The 23,197-nt window shown below is 50.5% G+C and overlaps 2 protein-coding genes across 2 annotated transcripts in view; both read right to left on the reverse strand.

Annotated features, from left to right (window-relative positions):
• LOC109694868 (lipase maturation factor 1) overlaps window positions 1–17,572 on the reverse strand; it is a 50,188-nt gene extending 32,616 nt beyond the window's left edge. Inside the window, exon 1 of the mRNA XM_020177057.2 lies at window positions 17,439–17,572. Within this exon, the coding sequence (XP_020032646.2) occupies window positions 17,439–17,450 (12 nt within the window). The 5' untranslated portion in view covers window positions 17,451–17,572. The remainder of the gene's footprint in view (window positions 1–17,438) is intronic.
• LOC141418599 (lipase maturation factor 1-like) overlaps window positions 17,448–23,197 on the reverse strand; it is a 37,696-nt gene continuing 31,946 nt past the window's right edge. The window contains exon 4 of the mRNA XM_074059976.1: window positions 17,448–17,587. The gene's annotated coding sequence lies outside the window, so the exon portion shown is untranslated. The remainder of the gene's footprint in view (window positions 17,588–23,197) is intronic.

Consider the following 23,197-nt stretch of genomic DNA (forward strand, 5'->3'; position numbering starts at 1 on the left):
CTATACCTTCACATGGTAGGAAGAGGGTGAGGGGGTCTTTCTGGGGACCCTCTTATCAGGGCACTAATCCCATTCATGAGGCCTCCTCCAATGGAAGAATCAGGAAGTGTCAGGCCCTATCTCCTATCATCACCACACTGGGAGTCAGGATTTGAACACATGAATTTGGGGAGACACAAGCATTTGGTTCACATCAGGAGAAGAGCCTGTAAGTGGAGGGGTGAACAGAGATGGCCTGAGAAGAGGGGGCAACCCTGAAAAGGCCAGGGGCTGCTATAAGAGGGAAGGGAGAGTAGTGTACAGATGCAGATATAGTAAGTGTGAGGCTTGGCAATGACTGGTTTGGAGCAGAGAAGACAATGCTAGGCCAAGACAGGGGAGGCCGGGAGGTCCTGGAGAATCCAGACCAGCCTGTCAGCACAGAGCGTGAGGTTAACTAGACAAATAGCTTGGCACAGAGAGCTGGTTAGAAAGCCCAAGATCCACAGGGAGGCCATGAGGAAGGACACCAGATCTTTGGGCAGAGTCTGGAACTGCTGTCCACAGGCCATAAGTTTACTGTGTCATCCAGGATGCAAGGACAACCATGCTGACAAAAGTCAATCGATGACACGTATAATCACATTTGCACATTACTTTTCCAGCAGTGCTGAGATTGGGGGATAGCTCCAGGTTGACACACTGACCTTCATACATGGAGTGGCTGAGGGCTCTGGCTGGGCTGGGTGGTGCGTGAATTGGCAAAGGCCATGGCTTCTGTAGCCATATGGGCAGGCTGACCTGGGCAGGGCAGTGTGGGAGGAGGAACATGTCCAGTTCCAGATGTGCTCACAGTGTGGAGCCAGGAGACTGACCAAGTGGTAGAGCAGGAGGGGCTGTGGCCCCTTGGAGATGCTGGCCTGGGCTCCTGAAGGACAGTGCTTGACCACAGCAACAGACACTCCAGGGATAGAGACAAATGACTGCAAGGGAGTTAGGGACACATGAGCCTAACTCGGCACCTACAGGATCACATGTGCCTCATGCATGGGCCACACGTGACACCACCTAGCAACACCTGAATGTGAGGGCTGGTTTTGGTGTGGCCGAGTCCTGGTACAGCAGTCACATCTCTCGCCCATCCTGACGCCACAGGGGAGCCACGTGTGGTGCAGGGAGTAGAGCTGAGTCGTGCTCTGCCTCCCAGGAGCACTGCTATTTAAAGACTCGCTGGATGAGTTACTCTGACAACCAAGTCACCTCCCGGAAAACTAGGTTTGCTCAGATCACAAAGCAGTGGAGCTGGAGTCCAGCTGGAGTTTCCACCTTGCACGTGGTTGTATGAACTCGGTGCTTCAACAAGTCCAGTATGTCTAGCTGCCCACGACCTGAGTGTGCCCCACCACCCGAGGCTCTGTCCCATGCCCACATGGCAGAACCACTGGCTGTCGGTGAATTATGTCCATTAGGCAGGAGCACAGTGCTACCCTTGACGCTCGGGAGTTGGCACTGCACCCCGCATCCCTCCAAACCTGAGAATGGGACTCTTTGGAGATTCAAACTAGGAAAAGAAGAAAAAAACAAAATAATTAAAATGTCATTCAAATTCTAAGCTGATATGAGACACTCAAGATCCTGAAGCATCTTTGGAAGAGGAAGGTGCCATGCTCCTCCCCATCTCCTCACTTCTGTGCCGCAGACGTCAGATTTCCCACGGGCCAGAGGAACAAAGCCTTCTTTGAGCCTTTTTCAGCCCAAAATTAATTTAGAAAAAAATGGCACAGACAGGCCACAGCATGCCAGACCCAACGGGGGCTGGGTGACCTCCAGTTGTCCTACGACCCCACTGCTCTGGGCTTGGGAAGGAGTGCCAAGATGCTGGAATGTTCTGGGGTGATGGGAGATGCCCCAACCTCACAGTGAGTGGGGGATGCAGGTGCTCTTCTCCGAGGCTCCTGTCCCCAGACCTGCTTCTGAAAGACTCCCATTAAAGCAGAGACCTCAGACTTTAGGAATGAGAGGAAAAGCCTGGACTCAAATATGTTTGGGGTGGCCATCTGGCTGGGCCCAAGAGGCTGTGGTCTAGCCAGGCTGATGGCCTTCCACATCCCATGGGAGTTTCACTCCCCCGTAACAGTGCTGGCCCCCTGCGTGTGAGCAGGAGCTGCCTCCCTCCTCCAGGACACCTATGTTCTCTGCAAGCTGGACTCAGGGTGAACATTGCCTCTCAGGACTGGAATGTCCACTGCCAACCTAGTTCACTGCCCAGTGTCCCTTGCGATGCAAGCACAGGCCTCACAGCTTCTTGAGATCTGCTTTTCTCCACGTGCGGAGGGCCACTCGGTGTCACCCACAGCCTTCCCTGTCCTCGTGGCAGTGCCGGTATGCTCTGCCCTCACACACCAGGGTATTGCCACTAGAAGCTCTAAACAAGCTTCAGAGTACAGACACGTGGAGTCCTGTTAGTTCAGCTGTGCCTGACAGGTCAAGTTTTGATGAAAGACATAGGCAGCACCCGGGAAGGATAAGTATATCATCTGAAACATTACAGCATCAAGACTCTGGCCAAGGAGGAAAGTGTGACAAAGGTGGCTATGGGCCACCCAAGGGTCCACACTGTGAGGACAAAGACTTTCATTTAGAAATATGATCTAACAGCTGGGTCTGGGATGGCCACTTTGTATTCCAAGGGAGCTGGGCTTGGGTGAGTGCCCAGGACTCTCACAGCCTGAAGGTGAACTCCCACGAGTGTCAGGGCAGCTCTATATAAGCAGCCACAAAACTCAGGGCAAGCAAACAGCTGGGCGCTGCAGAGCTGAGCTGCAGGTGGGGGGCACACCAGACTAGCCCCTCAGAGGTGTTGACAGGTATGCTGTGAGCTTGAGTGACAGCACCCAGCCTTGTGGAGCTCAGAGCAGCACCAGGATTTCAGCAATACCCAAGTATTCTCACAATACCCGAAAGCAGCACCTGTCCAGGTGACTGGAGCCCCTGCTGGCCCCTGTGTGGGCAGCCCAGTGCAGGCTGAGCCGAGGGTCACAGCAAGTCCAAGGCACCCCGGGATTCATATGCTATGATTTCACCAAACCACCACCACCATGTACCCCTAAACCAACTCATGGTCTAAGAGCTTAATTAGGGGAGGAAATGCAAACAGGGACAATTTTCACTGTAGCTGTTGCCTTCAAAGCACGGGTTTGCCGTAAATATTCAAGCTGTCTGCCCCTCTGCAAAGCATCACATTTCCTTCTAGAAGCCACTGCCCTATCTCAGCAGGTGATCCCACCACGTAAACTCACTTGTTTTACTGTGAGAACTTTCTTGGAAGCTCAACAAATTTAGGCTTCACTTTCTGTCAAACGACATGTGATTAAATGGTAACCTACCACCTGAAAGCGCACATGGCCTGCACACCTGTGCATGGTGAGCGCGCAGCCAGTCACAGGAAAGCCACTTGGGCCAGAACGTGTACTTGGGAAGAGAAATCACCAGCTCTTTTGTGCAGGTTTTTTTTTTTTTATACCTCCCCCAAATCCTGGGGACCCTTTGAAAACTACCATGGTGCCCAGATATGGCAGTCATTGATGAGGGGTGCCAGGAGTGCCAAGGGGATTCCAAAAGTCATCGGCTGCATTATAGGCTTGATGCCTTGCACTTGGCTAGGCAGGCACCCTACCACTTGAGCCACTTTCCCAGCTCGTGATGCCTTTTTAAGCCCGAGGGTCAGCTGCCTTCCTACCATGGGGTGTGCTGGAACAAATGGCCAGAGACTGGGGCATGGAGGTTGCTGGGGGCCAGCCTGGAATGGCCATGAAGGAGGCCTGCAGCTGGGGCCAGAGGTCAGGACGCCACAGCCATCAAGTTTCCTAAATTCCCATGAGGCCTTGGAGCAGGGTCAGGGTCTGCCCTCTAAGCTTTCTGCGAAGGCTGACAGAGGGGAAGAAAGCCCCCTTTCTTCAGCTCTGCCCACGCTAATGCAATAAAACAAATTAGGATGATTGGGCTCATTTTGGAGCTAGGATGCCCAGCACATGGGAAAGGGCAGGGACATCCGTTTGATTCTGGGCTTCACAGGGACATGCTGCATTCCAGCATTTATTTCATTATATTTAATACGATTTTACCAGAGGCGCTTCGACTCCAAGGAAGTGCCTGTGACTTCAAAGCCTGTTTTTGTCTAGGTTCCGTAGTGAGCTCCTCACTCTTCTTTGCTAATGGTGTCCCCACCCTGATCGTTAATGTTCAGTGCCGCCCACGATCCTACACTTCCCGCAGCCTAAGCCTCTCCCAGAGCGCTCGCTCTGGGGGCAGAGCTCACGAGCTAGCATGGAAACAACTTTAAAAATAATTCTGGTTCATCCCCTTTGGAATAGTCTTATCAGCACAGGCTTGGCAAGCTTCCTGGCTAACCTGGCCTCGCCTCTGCAGTGGTTTGAGTCCCCACACCCTAGCTGCCCCGAGGCTCCAGGTTGGGTGGTTGGACATGGTGGCAGCCCTGTGCTGAGGCCGCCATGAGTGGAAATGCACTTCCCCAAGAGTGGAGAACAACCTGCCAGCAAGCGTCACAGGGCTTCACTGTGTTACGCTGCACATTCAGCCCTGCGTTCTTGCAAGTAAGACAGGTCTGCAAAGACAGACACAATACTTACCCTCTAACCACGCCTTGTCTAGGACTTGAGCCTCTAGGCTGGGGATGGAGGTCCCCAGGACTGCTGGGAACTGCACTCGGCCTGCTGTCCACCCTGACACCCTCCTAGTTGCTGCTCTGTGCTGAGAGAGCACCTGGATTTGGCTGGGGAATGTCTAGATCAGAGGACACACTGAGGCAGGTCCTGTGGACCATGGTGGATAGCACTGCTGTGAGTGGGACTCAGGATGGTGGCTGCTGAGGTGCCACATGTGGCTGTCAGCCCTTGGCGCCTCTGCGTGACTAACAGTCTCTCACCTCCCAACAGGAGCTCTGGACTGTGGCCAGTCTTACCCTCTGGCTCTTCTTTCCCTGAAAGTAACTCCCTGTACTACTTGTCTACATCTTCCACCCACTCAGCACTTTAGGCCCTCCTTGGTCACTCCTGCCCTTTGCTGGGTCCAGGGGTCTGAGCTGCCCATAGCTCTAGAAGGTCCACCATGAGAGACCCAGGTGACAAGAGGCCTCTCTCACGGTGCATTGGGCGAGGCCTGCCTGGCCACTTCAAGCAGGAGGTGTGGTCACCCTTCACATCCTGCTCCAGCCCCCACTCCTCTCTGAATACCAGTTGTCACAGACAGTCATCATTACAAGGCACGTGGCTATGCCTGCATCTCGTAGTATCACTGTGTAAGAAGCAGACTCATTCCTGGTCTGATGTTGGAAGGCTGTGCTGCAATTTACAAGAAACAAAATGCACCCATCTCACGTGCTCAGTCCAATGTGCTCTGACTTTGCACACAAACAGGTCAGGAATCCAGCAGCCCAAATAGAACATCCAGAATTCTCATCACTGGACAGCCTTCCATGTCCTGCTCACCACACTCCTGCCTGGCCCTGGCTGTCACCTGAAAGGACAGATGGATACACAAGTAGTGCCCTGGTCTGCCTGGTTATGTGTTGTCGCTCTCTCTGGTCTGTTCTGCTGTATGTATGAGCCGTGGGCCATCCAATCTGTACAGAGGGACATGTGGAGGCCTTCAGAGCCTGGCTGTTACAGGCGAAGCTGTGTGACATGCCTGGTTCTGGCCTCCAAGGACACATTCCTAGGAGTGAAACTGCTGGCCTGGGGCAGGTGCATTTCCCAGATGAGAATCCCAACGGCCCACATGCCCACTGGTGTTGAGTGTCGTCAGTATCGTGCAGTCTTTCTGGTAGGTGTGAAGAGGTGTCTTCTGGCTTCCCATGATCAATATCTTCCTTTAAAAAGCACGTTCCAGTCTTTAGTTAACGTTTTAGGGATGAGATGCGTGTTCTGGGTATTTTGTGTCACATCTATGTGCTACAAATATTTCTCAGTCTGTGGTCTATTCACTTTCTTAATGGTGTTTTCATGAAAAAGTTTTGATATCAATAAACTATGATTTATCAACATTTTTTGCTCTAATGATCACTGCTTCTGTGCCCTAAGAAATCTTGCAAGGTAGCTGTCTGCTGTCCTTGGAAAACTATGAATCTGGCTCTTATGCCCATAAACAGACCTTCCTCCCCTTGTTTTGACATAGTCCTTTGGTCACTTGACTGCATGTGTGAATCTATGGCTGGGAGATGAGCTGTTTCCTTGTAGTTGTGTTGCTTTACATTTACGTCTATGATCCTTCTCAAATTAAATTTTGGTATTTGTGAAATTGTGGTTAAAGCTCCTTTCATTTTCCATGTACGTGTATGTGTGTGTGTACACATACATATATCTATATATATGTGTATATGTATACACACAAATTATTTCAGCACTATTTGTAAGAGATGGTTTGTTTTTTTCCTTTGGCAGTACTGGGGTTTGAACTCAGGGCCTTGCACTTGCTAGGCAAGCACTTTATCACTTGAGCCACACCCCCAGCCCTTTCTTTTCCCACTGATTTGACTTGATCCCCTGACTGAATGTCTACCGATGGCAGAGGTGTGGATCTATTTCTGGACTCTCTTCTTTTCCACTGATCTATTTTCCAAGCTTAGACTAATACCACACTTCAGGTTTAAGTTAAGCTGTAAAACCAGGTAGTGGAATCCTCCAACTCTGTTCTTTTCTAAAATCCTATTTCCACATAAATTTTGGGAACCGCTCGTCCATTTCTCCAAAAAGCCCTCTATGATGGACTTGAATCTATAAAGTTGGACCAAAGAATGGCTTTATGACAATGGTGCTTTGGATTCATGAACATGGTACATCTCTCCATTTATTTAGGTCTTTTGACATTTATATCAGCAATGTTTTATGGTTTTAATGCACACATCTTAGACATCCTTAATCAGATTTATTATGAGGTACTTCAGGGTTTTTGACACAACCATAAAGAATACTTCCAAACTTTTATTTTTCAATGATTTGCTAATAGTATGTGCAATACAATGTATTTTTCATATTGACCTTGCATCCTGAAACCTTCCCAATTCCCAAGTTCATTTTAGCACTTGTTTTTCAGATGCCACTGGGTTGTCTACATAATTATGTCTGAATAATAATTTCATTTCTTTTGTGATCTTTATGCTTTGTAATTCTTGTTTTCTTGTACAAAGATACCCAATGCAATATGGAGGACAGCTCATGAGAGAAGACACCCTGCCTTGTTTCCAGCCCCATGTAAACAGTCATTCACTCAGTGCTCACAGTGTGGGGGGTAATAGGGTAGAGTGCTTTTCCTATACACCCTTTATCAGGCTGAGAAAGATCACCCTAACACTAACTTTCTGAGACTCTTTCTATGAATGGGTGTTAATTTTATCATACACTTTCTGCATTTGTTGAGATAAAATGGCTCTTCATGATTATTTTGGTTACTACACTAAAGGGTATTAAATAGTTGATTTTCAACTGTTAAACCAACCTTGCATTCCCAAGATAAACCATGCCCTTTTTATTGCCAGATTTGATTTGCTAGTTTTTAAAGATTTCCATACCTTTGTTCATGAGGGACCCCAGGCTCTGATTTTCTCTTCTGTAATATCTCCATGGGGCTTTGGTATCACTGTTACAGTTTGGGACGTGCTCCCTCCTCCTGTTTCCCAAGAGACTGTGTTGGATTGCTGCTATTTCCTCCTTAGATGCTGACAGAGTTCACAAGTGAAGCCATCTGGACTGAGAGTTTTCTTTCTGGAATAGTGTTTTATTTCAAATTCAATTTCTTTAACAGATATGGAGCTATCCAGATTTCCTGCTTCCTTCTGTCTCGGTTTTGGTGGCTGTGTTTTTCAAGACTCTGACCATCTCATCTGAGCTGTTCATTCTGTGGGCCTGAAATTTCCATAACACCCCAGGCGGCTCAGACAAAGCTGAAGACACGGGGGACATTTGCTCAGGGAGCCTCAGTCACATGGCTGGCTGCAGCACCCCAACTGCTGCCAATCCTGACCTGGAAGCTAGTGATCCTACCTGTTTATATCTTCATTTCAGATGTTGTCTTTTCTGTGTAAACAGGGGCCAAAGCAGCCTGCACACTGGAGCATTGGAGGGCCCACCTGCTGGTAGCCAGGTGTGAGCACCACAGAGCTGTGGCCACGCAGATGTGCAGCAGTCAAGTCCTTACAAATTAGCAAGGAAGAACCTGCAACTGTGTGGAAAATGCAGGGGCTCTTGCTACTGCCTTCTGCAGCCTTTAGGCTTGAGGGTCACGACTTGCAACACCATGCTAATCCCATGTCACCAGTGACTCTGTGGGCCTCACTCTTTTGTCCCTCCTTCCATGCTGTGCCCCTTCTGTGATGTAAAAGCAACATGCTCCAGCCATAGCAAACATGTCATCTCACTGAGAACTACTAGATTAGCTCATATATTGCTCTATAAAAATCTAGGGTATCAGATTCTTAACCCTTAAAATATGAAGCAATAGTAAAAACAACATCAGGAGAAACAGTAGCATGTCACGTTAGAATAGCAGAGGTAACACAGAGAACAAAAGAAGCCGTGGGTGGCACATCAGGCAAGATGGCGATAGCAGAGACACAGCCCAGAGTGGAGCCCAGTTGTGCTCACAGGCCAGTGCCTCCTTCCCTGACCCTCACCACTGTGGACATTTACATGCTGCATTGCTCACACCAAAGCAGGGTCTACCAGGAAGAGGGGAGAGTGGCAGCTATGCCTGCACTGGGATAGTCACACATGCCCTCCAGACTGGAGGTGGAAAGCCGGGGGAGGAAGGTGCAGGGAAGAGCCAGGTTTTCAGTTTCTCAACTCTCCAGTGGTCATGCTGGAAGACAAGTGGTCTCCCCTCAGGTATTGTCCAGGTCTGAGAATTCCCAGCAACAAGAACCCTGGCTCAATTCCCAGAATTTTGGTGACTGAGAGCTCTAACCCGCCATACTGCACAGTTCATCAGGACAAAGTAATCAAGGACAGCTCCGGCTACAGCGCATGCATGGAAAACCTGTCCTCTGTTGGCAAAGGGCGGAACAGCCCTAAACCAGGAGCCGGCCCCACTGACAGGTTCTTGAAGCATTGCTGGACAAAGAACATAAACCCCGCAACACAAGCACGCTGTCCAACACAAATTAAGACTGAGGTAAAATAACGCAAAAGTTTTTTTTAAAGCTCAACTAAAGGTGACCTATTGCCTTAAACACTATGGCTCAGAAACCCACACTGTTTACCATTTTCTGAAGTGAAAGAGCCTCTACCTCAGTGTGGGTGAAGTTGACCCAAAAACTGAACAGAAACACGGGAGAAATGCTGCACTCCCCAAGGGAAGTAGCTCAGTGCACTGGGGATGCAGGCAGTGACCATCCCTGGGATGAGGAAGCCATGTAAGATAGCACTGTTCCTGCAGGTAAAAGTAAGGAGGGTGAGAGCTGAGATAAAGCCTGCTCCATCTCCGCCCTGTTGAGCTATGGAAACTCCATGCTAGCCTCAGCCCAGGTCCACAATGCAGGAAAGCACACGAAAGACCTGAAAACCCAGGACCCCAGTCTGGAATGGGTAGAGAGGGGCACCCAGAACCATTCAGGTTCCCATCAGGCCTGTGGTGGGAAGCTGCCCCGGGCTTCTCCAAGCCCTTGTTCAGGGTGAGGAGCCCACTCCTTCTGTTGAGGCCTGTTGTCCAGTGCTGTCTTGTGCAGGGCAGTGTTGGGAGGATGAAGGTGATTTTTTTGCTGCTGTATGGCAGTACAGCTCATTTGGATGCATACTTGGATGAGTGGCTGTGACCCAGGGCAGTGGCTGGTGAGAGGAGGAAACAGACCCAAGTACCATGCACCACCGCAGCACCTGAGCAGGCACATCAGAGGGGGACCAGCCTCTAACAATGCCTCTGTGTCAATGGCACCAAGAACCAGAAGAGGAAATAGTCACCTGCCTGCCCTGCTGGAGGGAGCCAGGCATCGACGGGAAGCACTCCGTGGCATCTGCCCAGGCCGCAGGGCCTGGCTGAGCTGTCTTCCCAGGGCCAGAGGCACATGGCTCAATTGAGGGAACTCACAGACAGGCTAACTGAGGGAGGGGACTGGGGCTCCTGCTCGCCCCATCTATCCTCCCTGGGGCTTTCTGGCCATGTGCTGACCTCTTGTTAGGTCTCAAAATAAATCATGTGTAACTCTGCAGTTACAGCTTGAGTGACTGAGAGCCACACACTCCCATGGCACCTCACCCCACTGATACACTAGATGCTTCCATCCCCTAAGAAGGACCCCAGGTGCCCCTTCCTGTGGCCCCACTCTAACCCCTGAGGTAGCCTTGAGGCCACCCATTCTGGGTTCTCCCATGAAAGGAAATGATGGGCATGTGCTACTTGTGTCTGGCCACTTAGCGGTATCTCAGGTCCTCCATGATCCTGTGTACACAGGCCTGGGTCACACTGTCTGCATTACTATAGTTGTATAGTCTTCAAATCAAGTTTAGATGCAAACTGTATTTGCATCTAAATCTTTTGGTTATTTAGGGCCTTGGCGTTTCCAGATAAATCTGAGTTGGTTTATCAATCTGTTTTATTTTTTGGTGATACCAGAATTTAAACCAGGGTATTACACTTGCGAGGAAGGAGACTTGCCACTTGAATCATGCCCTTAGCTCCTTTTTGCTTGTCATTTTTCGGAGAGGGTCTTACACTTTTGTCCAGACCTGGACTAGACTGTAATCCCACTACCAAAGCCTCCTAGTAGCTGGGATCACAGGCACATGACACCACACCCAGCTTATTGAGACAGGGTCTCACTAACTTTTTGCCTGGGCTGATTTTGAACCTCCCAATCTCCACCTCCCAAGTACCAAGTAGCTGGAATTGTAGGTATAAGCCACTGCACCTGGGCAGTTTATCAATCTAGGGGGAAAAAAAAAAGATCTTTCTGGGTTTATGTTTGGGGTTTGTGAAATCTGAGGTCAATTTAGATCTCATGAACACGGTATATCTCTCCATTTACTTCATTCCGCTAGTTCCTGTCAGCAATGCTGGGTAGCATTTAGCATGTATGTGTGGCATTTCTTTTGGTAAAATTTTGTACTTCACGGTTTTGGATGTTATTATAAATGCAATTTCCTGACAATTCCTGCCAGCCCACAGAATATATTTGTAATGGACACAAATCCTGTGCTGTGGCTAAATTCACACATTGGTTCTTCTGACCTTCCACGTACAATTCCATCTGTGAGTACAGGTAATTCTACTTCTTCTGATCCATTCTTTAGGGATTTTATTTCTTCTTCATGCTTTACTGCACAAGCTAATCTTCACTAACCTGTCTGAGCCGTCATGAGGTGGACACCTAGCTTTGTTCTCAGTCTTATGTGAAGTGTCCAGTTTTTCACTATTAGCCTGGCATAGAGGAACATGCCTGTGACTGCATCGACTCATAAATGTTGAATCAATCTTGCATTCCAGGAAAACCCTGCTTGGTTAATACATTACACTTGCTTTTAATACGGCTGCACCCATCATTAGGATTCCTCAAGAGTGTTTTGTTCATGCTCATGAGAAGCAACCTTGTCCTTGCCTTGCTGGGGGGGCTGTGCTTCCTGTCTCCTCCTCAGACACCAGGTAAAACTCAGCTCTGAAGGTCTCTGCACCTCACTTTTCTTAGTGGAAGGTGCTTTTTTGCTTGTTTGGATCGTCTCTTTACAGAGCTATTTAGAATTTTTATTTCTTCTTCTGTTGTCTTTGGTATTCTAGACCTTTTAAAGGAACTCAACTGTTTCTCCGAAGTTCCTTACGTGCATAAAGTTGCATCTATTTCCCTTTAACACTTATTTTTTAAAAAAATCTTGGACTTGCAGAAAAGTTGTAAAGATAGTTTCTGTATACTGGTCACTATTACTCTAATACTATTAACTTAACTACCAACCTTAGATGAACTTATTACTCTTTTCTGTTCAGTAGCTTCCTCCTCTTTATTTTTTTCAGCTTTACTGAGGTATAACTGACAAATAAAATTGTATACATTTAAGGCAGAGAACACGGACAACTTGATATACACACTTGTGAAGCAATTACAACCATCAAGTTAGCACGGTCAACACCGCACAGTGCTGCTGTTTCATGTGTGCGGTGACAACACGTAAGACCAAATCTCTTTGCAAATTCTAGGAATACAAGGTGTTCTTATTAACTACAGTTGCTCTAGTCTCATGCTGCACATGAGACCCTCAGAACTTATTCACCTTTCAATGGAAAGTTTATGTCCTTCAGCCAACACCTTCCCACGCCCCACCCCCCAGCCCCTGGCAACCACCCTCTATGCTCTGCCTCTGAATTGACTTAGGTTCTCACTGCGTGACAGCACGCATTGTCTGAGATGTATTTTTGTTCCTGGGCATGGCTTATTCCTCTTAGCTTCATCCTTAGTGTTGCAACAAGCAGTATTTTCCTCTCTCTCTTTCTCTCTCCTCCTTTTGCCCCCACTCTCACCCTCTCTCTCCTTTTCTCTCTTGGCTGACACTTGCTAGGCAGGTGCTCTACCATGTGCGTCATTCTGCCAGCCCTTTTTGCTCTGGTTATTTTTGGGATAGGGTCATGCTCTATGACCAGGCTTGGCATGAACCTCAATCCTTCTATAAGGGCTCCCTGTGTACTGGGATGTCATGTGTGAGCTACTGGGCCCAGCTTTTATTGGCTGAAGTGGGGGTCTCTGCAAATTTTTGCCCTTGCTGGCCTAGAGCTGTGACCTTTCCATCTCTGCCTCTCAGGCAGCCAGAACTACAGACTTGAGCCACTGCTCCTGGGAGCAGTGTTTCTCATGGTTGAGTAACAAACACCCTACCACAACTTCCCTCTCTCTTTACCTGAGAATGGAAGCGAAGCTTCCCTAGCCTGGTTATTGCAAACAGCCTGCAGTGAAGGGAGTGAGTCAGTACACTGTCTCCTTCAGATACAAGCGCAGAAGTGGGATTGCTGCACCATATGGGGTTCTAGTTTTAGGTTTCTGGTACTGGGGTTTGAACTCAGGGCCCACACCTTGAGCCACTCCACCAGCCCTATTTTGTGAAGGGTTTTTTTCGAGACAGAGTCTCACGAACTATTTGCCCAGGCTGGCTTTAAACCGCAATCCTCCTGATCTCTGCCTCTTGAGTAGCTAGGATTACAGGCATGAGCCACTGGTGCTCGGCTCTTTTTTGTTTTTTATTGTTGTGCTGGGTGGGGGTACACTGTGGCATTTACAAAGCTAGTTTTAATTTTTGAGGAGGCTCCACACTGTTTTCCACAGTGGCTGTGCACACTTACTTTCCCCCCAACAGTGTGCAAGGCCCCTTTCTTCTCATCATCTCCAGTGCTTGTTAGCTCCGACCACACTGTTCTAAATGATGAACAATTCAATGCAATTCCTACAGAAAATTCCACTGGGATTTCCCACAGAAACAGAAAAATCAACTCTTAAATTTGTATGGAACCACAAAAAAACCCCTAATAGTTAAAGCAATCTTGAGACAGAAGAACAAAAAGCTAAATGCCCCCTCACATCCTAATTGCAATATTACCAAGGTATGTTAATCTGAAAATGGAATAAACCCAGAAATGTGGACCGAGGAACAGAATACAGAGTCCAGAAATAAACCCATAGACACATAGTCATCCAGTCTTCAACAGGGCACCAAGAATGTGCAGGCGGGAAAGGACTGTCTCTTCAACAAATGGTGCTGGGAAAGCCAGGTAGCCACAAACCAAAGAATGAGACTGAACTCTTACCCTATTCTCCAAAGTAAACCCAAATGGACTGAAGACTTCAATGTGAGAGCTGAAACCATAAGAGTTGTTACAAAAAAGATGGGGAAAAGCTCTGTGACACTGGTCTTGGATTTGATACTCAAAGTACAGACAACAAAGCAGTATTAGACGAAGGAACGATGCCATACTGAACAGCTTGTGCACAGGAGAGGGGCAGCAGGGTGAAGAGGCAGCGCACAGGGTTGGGGACATGTCTGCAAGCCACGTACCTGACAAGGGGTTGGTATCCACAATACACAAGGCACTGCAATTCAACAGTGAAAGACAAAATAACTCAAGCAAAAAAAAGTAGGCAAAACTGAATCTGCCTCATCTCTGGAGACACTGAAGAACCACAGTGCTATGCATAAAAGTGCGCGTCCTCCTCCTCAATGGGCATAAATGCCCTGGGTAGACCAATGGCCACCGGGTACCAACTGTCAGGGAGACACAAAGCAGGACTATGCTGAGGTGTCACCACACTCCTGTCAGCATGGCTATGACCCCGAAACCCTCATCTGGGTTTCATCAGGTTCCCATTAACATCCTTTTCTGTCCAGAGCCCCACTCCGGTTGCAGTTCCATGTTCCGAGTGTGACTTCCTCAGTCTCTGCCATCTCGTGACTTTCATTCTTATAAGAATGCCAGTGGGTGATTTCAATATGGTCCTTCAGAGAGGACTTGCTAATGTCCCTCATGATTGGAGCCGGCCTAGTATCCTTTGCAAGACACTGGTCCTCTGGGGCCCTGCAGGCACAGGTCCCTCCAACAGGACCAGAAGGGGGTCCGAGCAGTGCCTTTTATCAGCCTCCTCTCCACTGGCCCTGTGTACCTGCCCTGTTCTGCTTGCTCTCCTCCAGTGCTCAGCAGACGGTCAGGGCCATGAGGACCACCAGACCACACTGCCCATGGTCTGATATGACCGGCACATCTTGCAGAGGGAAGGGTAGCCTGTGCCAGTCACTCAGCCCCACACACGGAGCTCACAGAAACAGTCAAAAGACTGAGTCCAAGTGCTCTCAGGACAGGGTGGCCCTGGTGCCTGGCTGGGTCTCCTGTAGGCCATAGAGGCCAGGTTTTTGCTCTCTTGTCCAGGAACCCCCTGCTCATGGCTGTGGGACTCCCTGAGACTCAGCTTCAAGTGACTACCAGTTTTTTTTTTTTTTGGGTGGGGGTGGGGCTGATGAAATGTCACCAGACTACGAAACCCCAAGGGCTGGTTTTGAGAGAGACTTGTAGCAATCTGGGGCCCTGGGTCCAAGCCAGGTGGCAGAGCTATAGGAGGGGTCACTGGCCACATCTGCCCACCTTGTGGATGGACTCTCAACTGCTGTCACTCTCTCATCATGTCAAACTCCTCTCTGCTTTCCACTGAAGATGAATAATATCCAAACTAACACTGTATCGAGTAATTACACCTTTTAGCGCACCTGGCAATTTTTATCCAGCTGGCACTAGCAGTCAATCAAAAATGCCATAAAAGGGCTTTGCAATGTGCTAATGACTGCCTTCTCACAGGGATCATGGGAGTGCGCTCAACTCTTGGCACCAGAGCCACACATGGAGCAGCCTGATGGCTTCTCCACGCAGCTCAGATTCTCCGCACAGCCGGTTTCTCTGCCACAGAGGGTCCTTGTGCCGGGTGACATGCTTCCCACAGTGCAGTGTGATGGGCTCCTGGGAATTGTGTGGCTTTTGACCGTCATACATGAAGACAGAGACCTGGGGGAGCTGCTGGAGACCCCACAGCCCCAGACACAACTTGTCAGGGCTCACACCTCTTCACGTGACCAATGAGCACTGCTGCCCAGTCACCATCATGGCTAGAACTGTGGTGGTGTTTTGGGGCAGGAGCACTGGGTCCAAGGCTGACATGCCCCTACACGGTAAGGAAAGGGTGAGGTACAGCCTGTGGCAGCCATCTACATGTCTGTCCCTCTGTGGAGGTCGAGTCTGCACCTTCCGTGTTGAGCTCTGAGGTGGCAACCTACAGCCCTGATGTGCAAAGGAGCCGGAAGCTCCCACACCCTGGGGACCTGCCTCGTCCAGGGCCTGGCCACACTCCTTCACGTAGCAGATGTCACGTGGCACAGCACTGGTACCAATCAACATGTATGGTAATGAGGACGTAAGAAGAAGTCCCAGAAGTTAACATCCCCACCATCCCAGAAGGCTCCTCACCACATACAGGGAGGCGCAGCAGCTGGGGCCTGGTCAGGAAGGGGCACGTGGTGGGAAGGGCCTCCAGTTGCCATGCACTGCCCAGAAGGGGTCACAAGGTCACCAGACCAGTCCAAGAGTCAAGGTCCTCGAATGAAGGAGGCCCTGGCCTGAGAAGCCTCATCCTGGCATGGGAGCCACTGGGACTGGTCCTTTATGCCTAGTGTCAAGTTCTCCATATGCCTAGAGTTGGCCCCCAGAAAGCTTAGAGCAGGCAAACAGACCCTGAGAAAGTGAAGACATGAACAAGTTTCCCAGTATAGCAAAACTAGTATTTTATAAGGCTTCTAGTAGAAAATAAAGATCTTGGTCAAGAGAGAAATGAGAGAACAGGGTGAATGTACGTTATCAAACACTGTCTAGTGAAGTCAGAGGCCACCTCACTCTCACTTCTATGGTTCAAATGCTATTTTCAAAAACCTCCATGAAGCCAGGTGAGGTGGCTCGCATGGCTGAGCAACAACCCCAGCAACTAAGGAGGCAGAGAATGGGAGGCCAATCCCAGGGGAAAAGTTAACAAGATCTCTATCTCAGTCGTTCAGCTGGGTGTGGTGGCACACTCTTGTAATGCCATGTACGCAGGAAGTGTAAACAGGAGGATTGTGGTCCAGGCCAGTTTGAACATAAAAGCAAGACCCTATCCCCCAGAAATTAAAGCAAAAGGGGCTGGAGCACGGCTCAAGTGGTAGAGAGCCTGCCTAGCAAGTACGAGGTCTTGAGTTCAAAACCCAGTACTGCCAAAAGGAAATAATAAAGACAAACAAAATCTCAACAGTAAGTCAATGAAATTAAGAGCAGCCAGCACAGGATAGAATGAGAACACAGAGGCCAACAGGGACAGGGTGGCTCAGACCAGATTCAACCATAGCAGGTTACACAGCCAGTGCTGTGGCAGTCACAATGGATGACAAAAACCTGAACACACCTGGCTTTTATGAGAGACATCTGAAAAACAAACAAACCTGTCCAAAGAAAAGGCAGACAGGTAAAGGGAGGTAGCAGCAGCTTTCCTGGCACATGGGAACTGTTGTCACAGTGTGTGTGTGTGTCAATCTGCCTTAAAGGCAGATTACCTTTCTCACTTAGAGACGACCTTGGAGACATCCAAGATGCTTCCAGGGTCGGGGCGGGGGACACGACAGGGGGGAAAGAGAACATCAGTGGCTCCTCCCTGGGTCTCCTCGGGAAACAGACCCAAAGCCATGGCTGTTTCCTATAGAAAATGATGAACAGGGCCGAGAGAGCTGCTGAGTTCAGTGTTCAGAACAGGTCAGCTAAAGGGCAGAACTCATGGCAGGACAGACTGCCGGGGAGGCAGCTACTGGTCAGCAAGGGGGGTGTCCTGGCCTCAACCACCAGCACAGCACAACAGAGCCACCAAGGACATCGTGGGGACATTACTTCCCAAATATGGCAATGAAAGTCCCACCTACCGCTCCGAGCATGATCCTGAAAATCAGCCAGCGGAAGCCCCATAGGATGATGTGGGACGTGGGGGTGTACTCGGGCAGGCGGCACAGAGTCCAGACCGGGCACAGGAAGATCCCCAGGAACCCTGTCTCCAGCAGCTGTGACTCCCATCCTGCAAGGACGGGAGACACAGGAGGGCAAGGTTAGCAGGAGCATGCATGCAAAGAAACCCTATCTGGAACAGCGTAACTGCTGTAGCCCTTAACCTGGGACTGAGGCACGAGCTGTTTCAATGTCACTATGCATCTGTAGTAACGACATGAGGAGCTGAGGGGGACCTGGGCCGGGGACTGGGGATGTCCTGCTTTCCTGGAAGGAATGACCCTGCCCTGTCCAGTTTGCGTGTCACCCACCCATGCTGTGTGGGCTGTAGCGTGAACATGTCATCTGAGCCCCACACCTGTCTAGCTCATGTGCCACCCGCCGTCCCACGTGGGCAGCTCAAGCAACACATCCAAGCCCCACCCTCCAGATGTGTGTAGCCAACTGGCATTTGAGAGCAGCCTTTCGTTAGGTTTTCATGAAAAGTTCAGCTTTGGACATCCTTCCCAAGGGTCATTCACCAGGGCGGACACAGGTGTTGGCCCAGCTGGGGAAGGGAACTGAGCAAGACTCAGAGCCAGGGACCCCTGGATCCAAATGAAATGGCCCTATGAGCCCCCAGGACACAGGCTTCCCTGCTGTTCTTACAGCTGGGACCAGAAGCACAATGAGAACAGTGGTCCAGGTTCTGCTATACATTGAGGTGGCCGCATTCCATGAAGTCATGTAGGTGAATCCTATCACGGAGGTGGAGGTGACGTCTATCACGGAGGTGACGTGTCAACTGCTGGCTCCACCCTAGCCAGTTCTACACTCCAGAGGTGCTGGCGCTTCCTGGCTCTCACCTAAGCTCTACGGATGGCACATAGCCACGTGCTCCCCAGTGAGGGGACAGTCAGGTCATAGCAAGAACAGTATCCGTGCATGTGTGCATGCAGAAAAAAGGGATGGGGAGAGAGGGAAGGGAATGAGGGAGGAAGCCCACAAAGGGGATTAGGGAGGTGAAAGGGAGCTCCTCCTGCACTTCTCACAACTTTTTTATATATTAAAAATTATTTTAAAATTAAAAGCTAATCAGTGTTAAGTCATAACACAAAATGACACAGATATCCATGAGACCGCACTGACATAAATAAATGGATAAACAGGGACCAGAAATAAGTCCCCCAGGCAGAACACCTCATAACGTGCTGAGCCCCATCCTCCAGGGCTGTGCCCAGCGCCACCATTCCACACTAAACAGGAGGGAAAGGGAAGTCACCCAAGAGGATCGAGGACAACTTGGCAGAGATGAGGCAGGTCTGCACCATTTGCCATGGCAATGAGATGGGCGGTGCTTCACCTCCGGGTCCTCCCCGAGAAAGACAGACCAATACTACTAGAGGGAACCCAACAGATGCCAAGTAGCACCCCCAAACTGCCAAGGCCTTAAAACCAAGGAGACTGAGGAGACATGTGACCAGATGTTACCTGGGTCCTGGGTCAGGGAAAGAATATTAGGGGAAACTGAGGAAGTATGGACACCCTTTAGTGAGAAGCACACAAATGCACCACATTAGCGCGGGAACCGTTTTCACCGCAACTCTGTAGCTCTAGACTGCGCTGAAAGTCTATTTCTTAAAAAAAAAAAAAAAAAAAAAAAAGTGGGACCTTGCAGCTGTGTACTGTCTGCTCATGGTAGGAACCTGCCCCCTCCATCTCTTGGTCCCCTCAGTCAGGCCCTTCAGCCCAAGGACTGCCCAGTCACAGGTCTCTTGCCTGCCCGGGAGTGTCTGCCTGAGGCTCTCAACCCTGGCACTTGGGTTTTCATTGGTTTGTTTCAGTGAAGCCATGCATGTGATGGTGAGCAGTTGGCAAAGCCACAAGTGACTGTTGGCTGGGTATGCCAGGCACTGCCTGTAGCTCTGACTGTAGGTAGGAAAGGGCCCAACTGTTCTGGGAGCGACAGTTGGATGAGGAAACTGGAGGCCATGATCAATGCAAGATGGGTGTTGAGCCAGGATACGGCTTTAGGCAGCAGCCGGAGCTCCTGGCACTGAAAGCCCTCAGGCAGCAGTTGTGGCTGGGCTTCTCTGAGCTGTGCTGTTCTTGGCCCTATTTGTGGGTTGTCACCAAAAGGACTGAGAAAGAGCTGCACCCCAGTAGAAAAGGTGAAGACCCAGTTTACGGGAAACACAGCCATCTTTGGAGCACCCACCCCATCACAGGATGGGAGCCTAGGATGGCTCCTGGATGCAAAGCTGACACTGCATCCAGTGTGGCTGATCTTACTGCCTTCAAATGGCCCTCGGAGTCATTGTGAGTCACTTGGTTTTATCTTGTCGAGATGAGCTCAAAAGTGTGCTGAGCGAGCCTGGCTTCGCATGAGGGTGCTTCCTCCTTGTATAACAAGTGCTCTAGTTTTATCTTGAGATGATTTGCATTAAATCTGGGTGGATTTCACATGGGTGTGCCTCATAACCTGTGGAATTTCACAACCAGAGTGTCCCACAGATCAGGGAAGTGCCCGATAAACATGGCAAGAGATCCTGGCAGGGAATGTTTCGAGGAAGTGCCTCAAAGACCACAGGCTCTGATTCTCTCTTTACTCTGCGGGCAACAACACTCCGGAATGGGAAGCCATGAGCCAATCCAATCCAACCCCCACGCAGCCAAACGCAGACACGAGGCCACGGAGTGGGAGCAGGGCACGGTCTCACCCCACACTCACCTAAGTGCCCATTCCTGGAGGGACTCCCTTGCCAACCTGGGGCAAGGCGGAGCTGGCTCCATGACAGCCTTGCACTTTTGGGGGATGTATTCCCCAGAGCATGGATCCTGCCTAATTGCCGCCTCTCTCTGCAGAGACGTGAGGAGAATTCTGACACACATGAGTGACACCAATCAAAGTGATTGATCCACAATGGCAGAGCCCAGAGATACACCTAAGTGCCAGGAGGCAGGGTGACAGGGCGGGGGATGGGGACGGAAGGGCAGGGCAGGTGAGGAGGAAGATTGGTGCGTGGCCAAGGTCACTCGGCACCTGTGGCCTTTAGAGTGAGTGGACATTACTGTCTTGCTGGGACACAGACACACTGCAGAGCAAAGGCCTGGAGATTCCTCACAGTGGGACCCCACTTCCCTGTCTTGCTCGGTGGAGTCTTCCCAGCTTGGGGGCTGTGGCTTCGGGGCACCCGGGAAGGGAAGGGTGGCAGCAGCCCCACCTGCCTGCGTTCTTTGCTGGGATCTTGTGGAGTCTCAGCAGCTGTGCTGAGCACAAGGAAGCCCATTGTTCTCCACTTTGGCGTGGGCGAAGATGCGTCCTCAGAAGAAATAACCAGCACACTGCCAGGGGCGGTTTCCAGGGCCCAGGCAGCCAGGCACTGGTGGTATCCAGCACACTGGGTCCTCACCAAGTGGGCAGAGGTGGAGATGGTGCCTTCTGCAGGATATGGAGGCTGGTGACCATGGACAGATAAGACCCAGTGCCACCATTCCACTGGTACATTTTATCAGCTACAAGTCTCCCACACCACCATCTGTGCCTACAACCCCAGACCCTTTTCTGTAGGGGACAAAGATGCCTGGCATTTTTGCTCTTCCACAGGCTCCTCATGGTCTCGGGGGAGGATAGATCAGAGCTGAGGAGGGTCTTGCCTGTTGTTCATGTCTCTGAGGATGGCACCATTTTACTCAGCACATGCTGTGGGTGCTGAGGATATGGTCCCACCAGTGGCCCTATCAGGTTACTGTCAGCAGAGGCCAATGAGGGGGCCTTCAAGTGTGGGTCCTGTGCAATGGCTCTCACACAGTGATTCAAGGCTAGTTCTGGAAAGTTCACTTCAGTGTCTGCTGCTTTCATTTTCAGCAATGTGGCAGGCACAGAACCAATACCACCTGAGCAGCTGCACGTGAGGGACGTCAGTTCCACTTCGTACTTCACAGTGGCTTCCAAAAGCTCCATGTGGAGCAGTTTCCTTGTAGTGTGGGCAGCAGGCCTGGCAGCTGCTGCTGCACCTGTCATCATCAGAGGCCACAGGAAAGGCTGGGTGCACTGAGGACATGTACACATGACTACTCCTACCTCATGTTTGAGATGGTGGCTGCTTCAGTAGAGTCCTCCCAGCATCCTGTGAGGACAGACCAGATGTCAGATGGAGGGAAAGATGAATGGGATGTCACTTGGAGCAGCAACAGGCCAGGCAGGTGGAGCTGTCCCAATCTGGCTGTCTCTGTATCACGGATGGGGAAGGACCATGGCACTCCACCCTCACTCTCCTGGATGCTGCCTGCTGAAACTGTTATAGCTTCCCAAGTTCAAAACCATCCATGCTCTTCGTTTTCTTCCCTCCAGGGTGGGTGGATGGGGAAGTGCACGCTGCTGTGGACTCAGAAATGTGGTTTCTCTAAACTAAATCTCCAAGTAATCACTCATGTCACACAGAGACTAAAGCAGAGGCCATCTAGGTCTCAAACCAAATCAGCAGACCTGAGAGCTCCATCCCAGGTGCTTCCCTCGCACTGGTCAGTAAGGCCTCTGTTCAATTCATCAAGGGCTCACAGTGCCCACCTTGTGGACAGTGAAGTCCTATGTCATTTCACCTCTACAGGTTAAACCCAACCAATGAAAAGTACTCTGCATCTAGGCTTTGAAGAGTCCTGGAGCCTGGCGGGAGGGTGGGTGGTGGGGGAGTGTCTGAGGCTGGTGTGCATGCCAGGGAGGCTCAGAAACACTGAGGAGGACCAGATACAGGGTGGAGGAAGAGCACACTGGGCAGTCTCAGACACCCTGAGTGGATGGAGGACCTGCAACAGAGGGAAGACATAACAAGCAGCCCAATGTCTCAGGTGAGTGGAGAGACCAAGGTAGAAGGAACTTGCCCTGGACCCCGGAGCCTCTCTCTTCTTCAAGGTAGCCACTACTCACTCCACACTGAGCTCTGAGGCACTTGCTCCCAGATAAACACAATGCAGCAGTGGGTATGTGCACTGCCCCTCTACTTGTAGCCATCAAGAAGCGAGGAGAGACTTGCTGCTATTGGAAGCCAGAGGATGACGCTGGAGGCCTGGTCTGAGCCTGAAGCTTGACATATACTTGGAAGAAGGGACACGGGCTAGGGAGAGAGGCTGGGCACATTCACATTGGACGGTTGCTCTGGACAGGAAGGGTGTCTGGCCAGGGTGTGTGTGGGGGGGAACATACACTTGGCTGAGCAGAACACTGCCAGAAGCTGTGCTAGAGTCTGATGCTGAGAGCAGCATTTGCGATGAGAGGTAAAGGGGTCAGAATTTTAAGACCATTGATGTGATGGGAATACAAGGGGTGGGTAAGGAGCTGGCCATTGCTAGATGCAGGGTCTGGGAGGGGCTTGGGGTCCTGGTGGGCTGAGAATGGGAGGGGAGGGGGCATGGAGAAGGCAGAAGCCTCCAGAAGGCCCTGTGGGTGGGTGTGCTCTCTCACAAGCGGGCAAGGGCCATTGCTTGCCCCAGGACCCACATCACCAGTATCATTCCTGCCACAGGACCAGGGCTAGCCAGGACACGGACATGCTGGGCCACAGCGAGCTCAAGAGTAAACTGGTGTCAGGGCAGGGGCTGGTGAGGGGTGGCAGATGTCACATACAGGTGAGACATGGGGAAATGTCACTTGGAGCCAGAGTTGCTGTGTCAAAGGCTGCACACCCCCCCAGGAGAAATATGA

Source organism: Castor canadensis, chromosome 17 (genome assembly GCF_047511655.1).
Source record: "Castor canadensis chromosome 17, mCasCan1.hap1v2, whole genome shotgun sequence".
Taxonomy (NCBI): domain Eukaryota; kingdom Metazoa; phylum Chordata; class Mammalia; order Rodentia; family Castoridae; genus Castor; species Castor canadensis.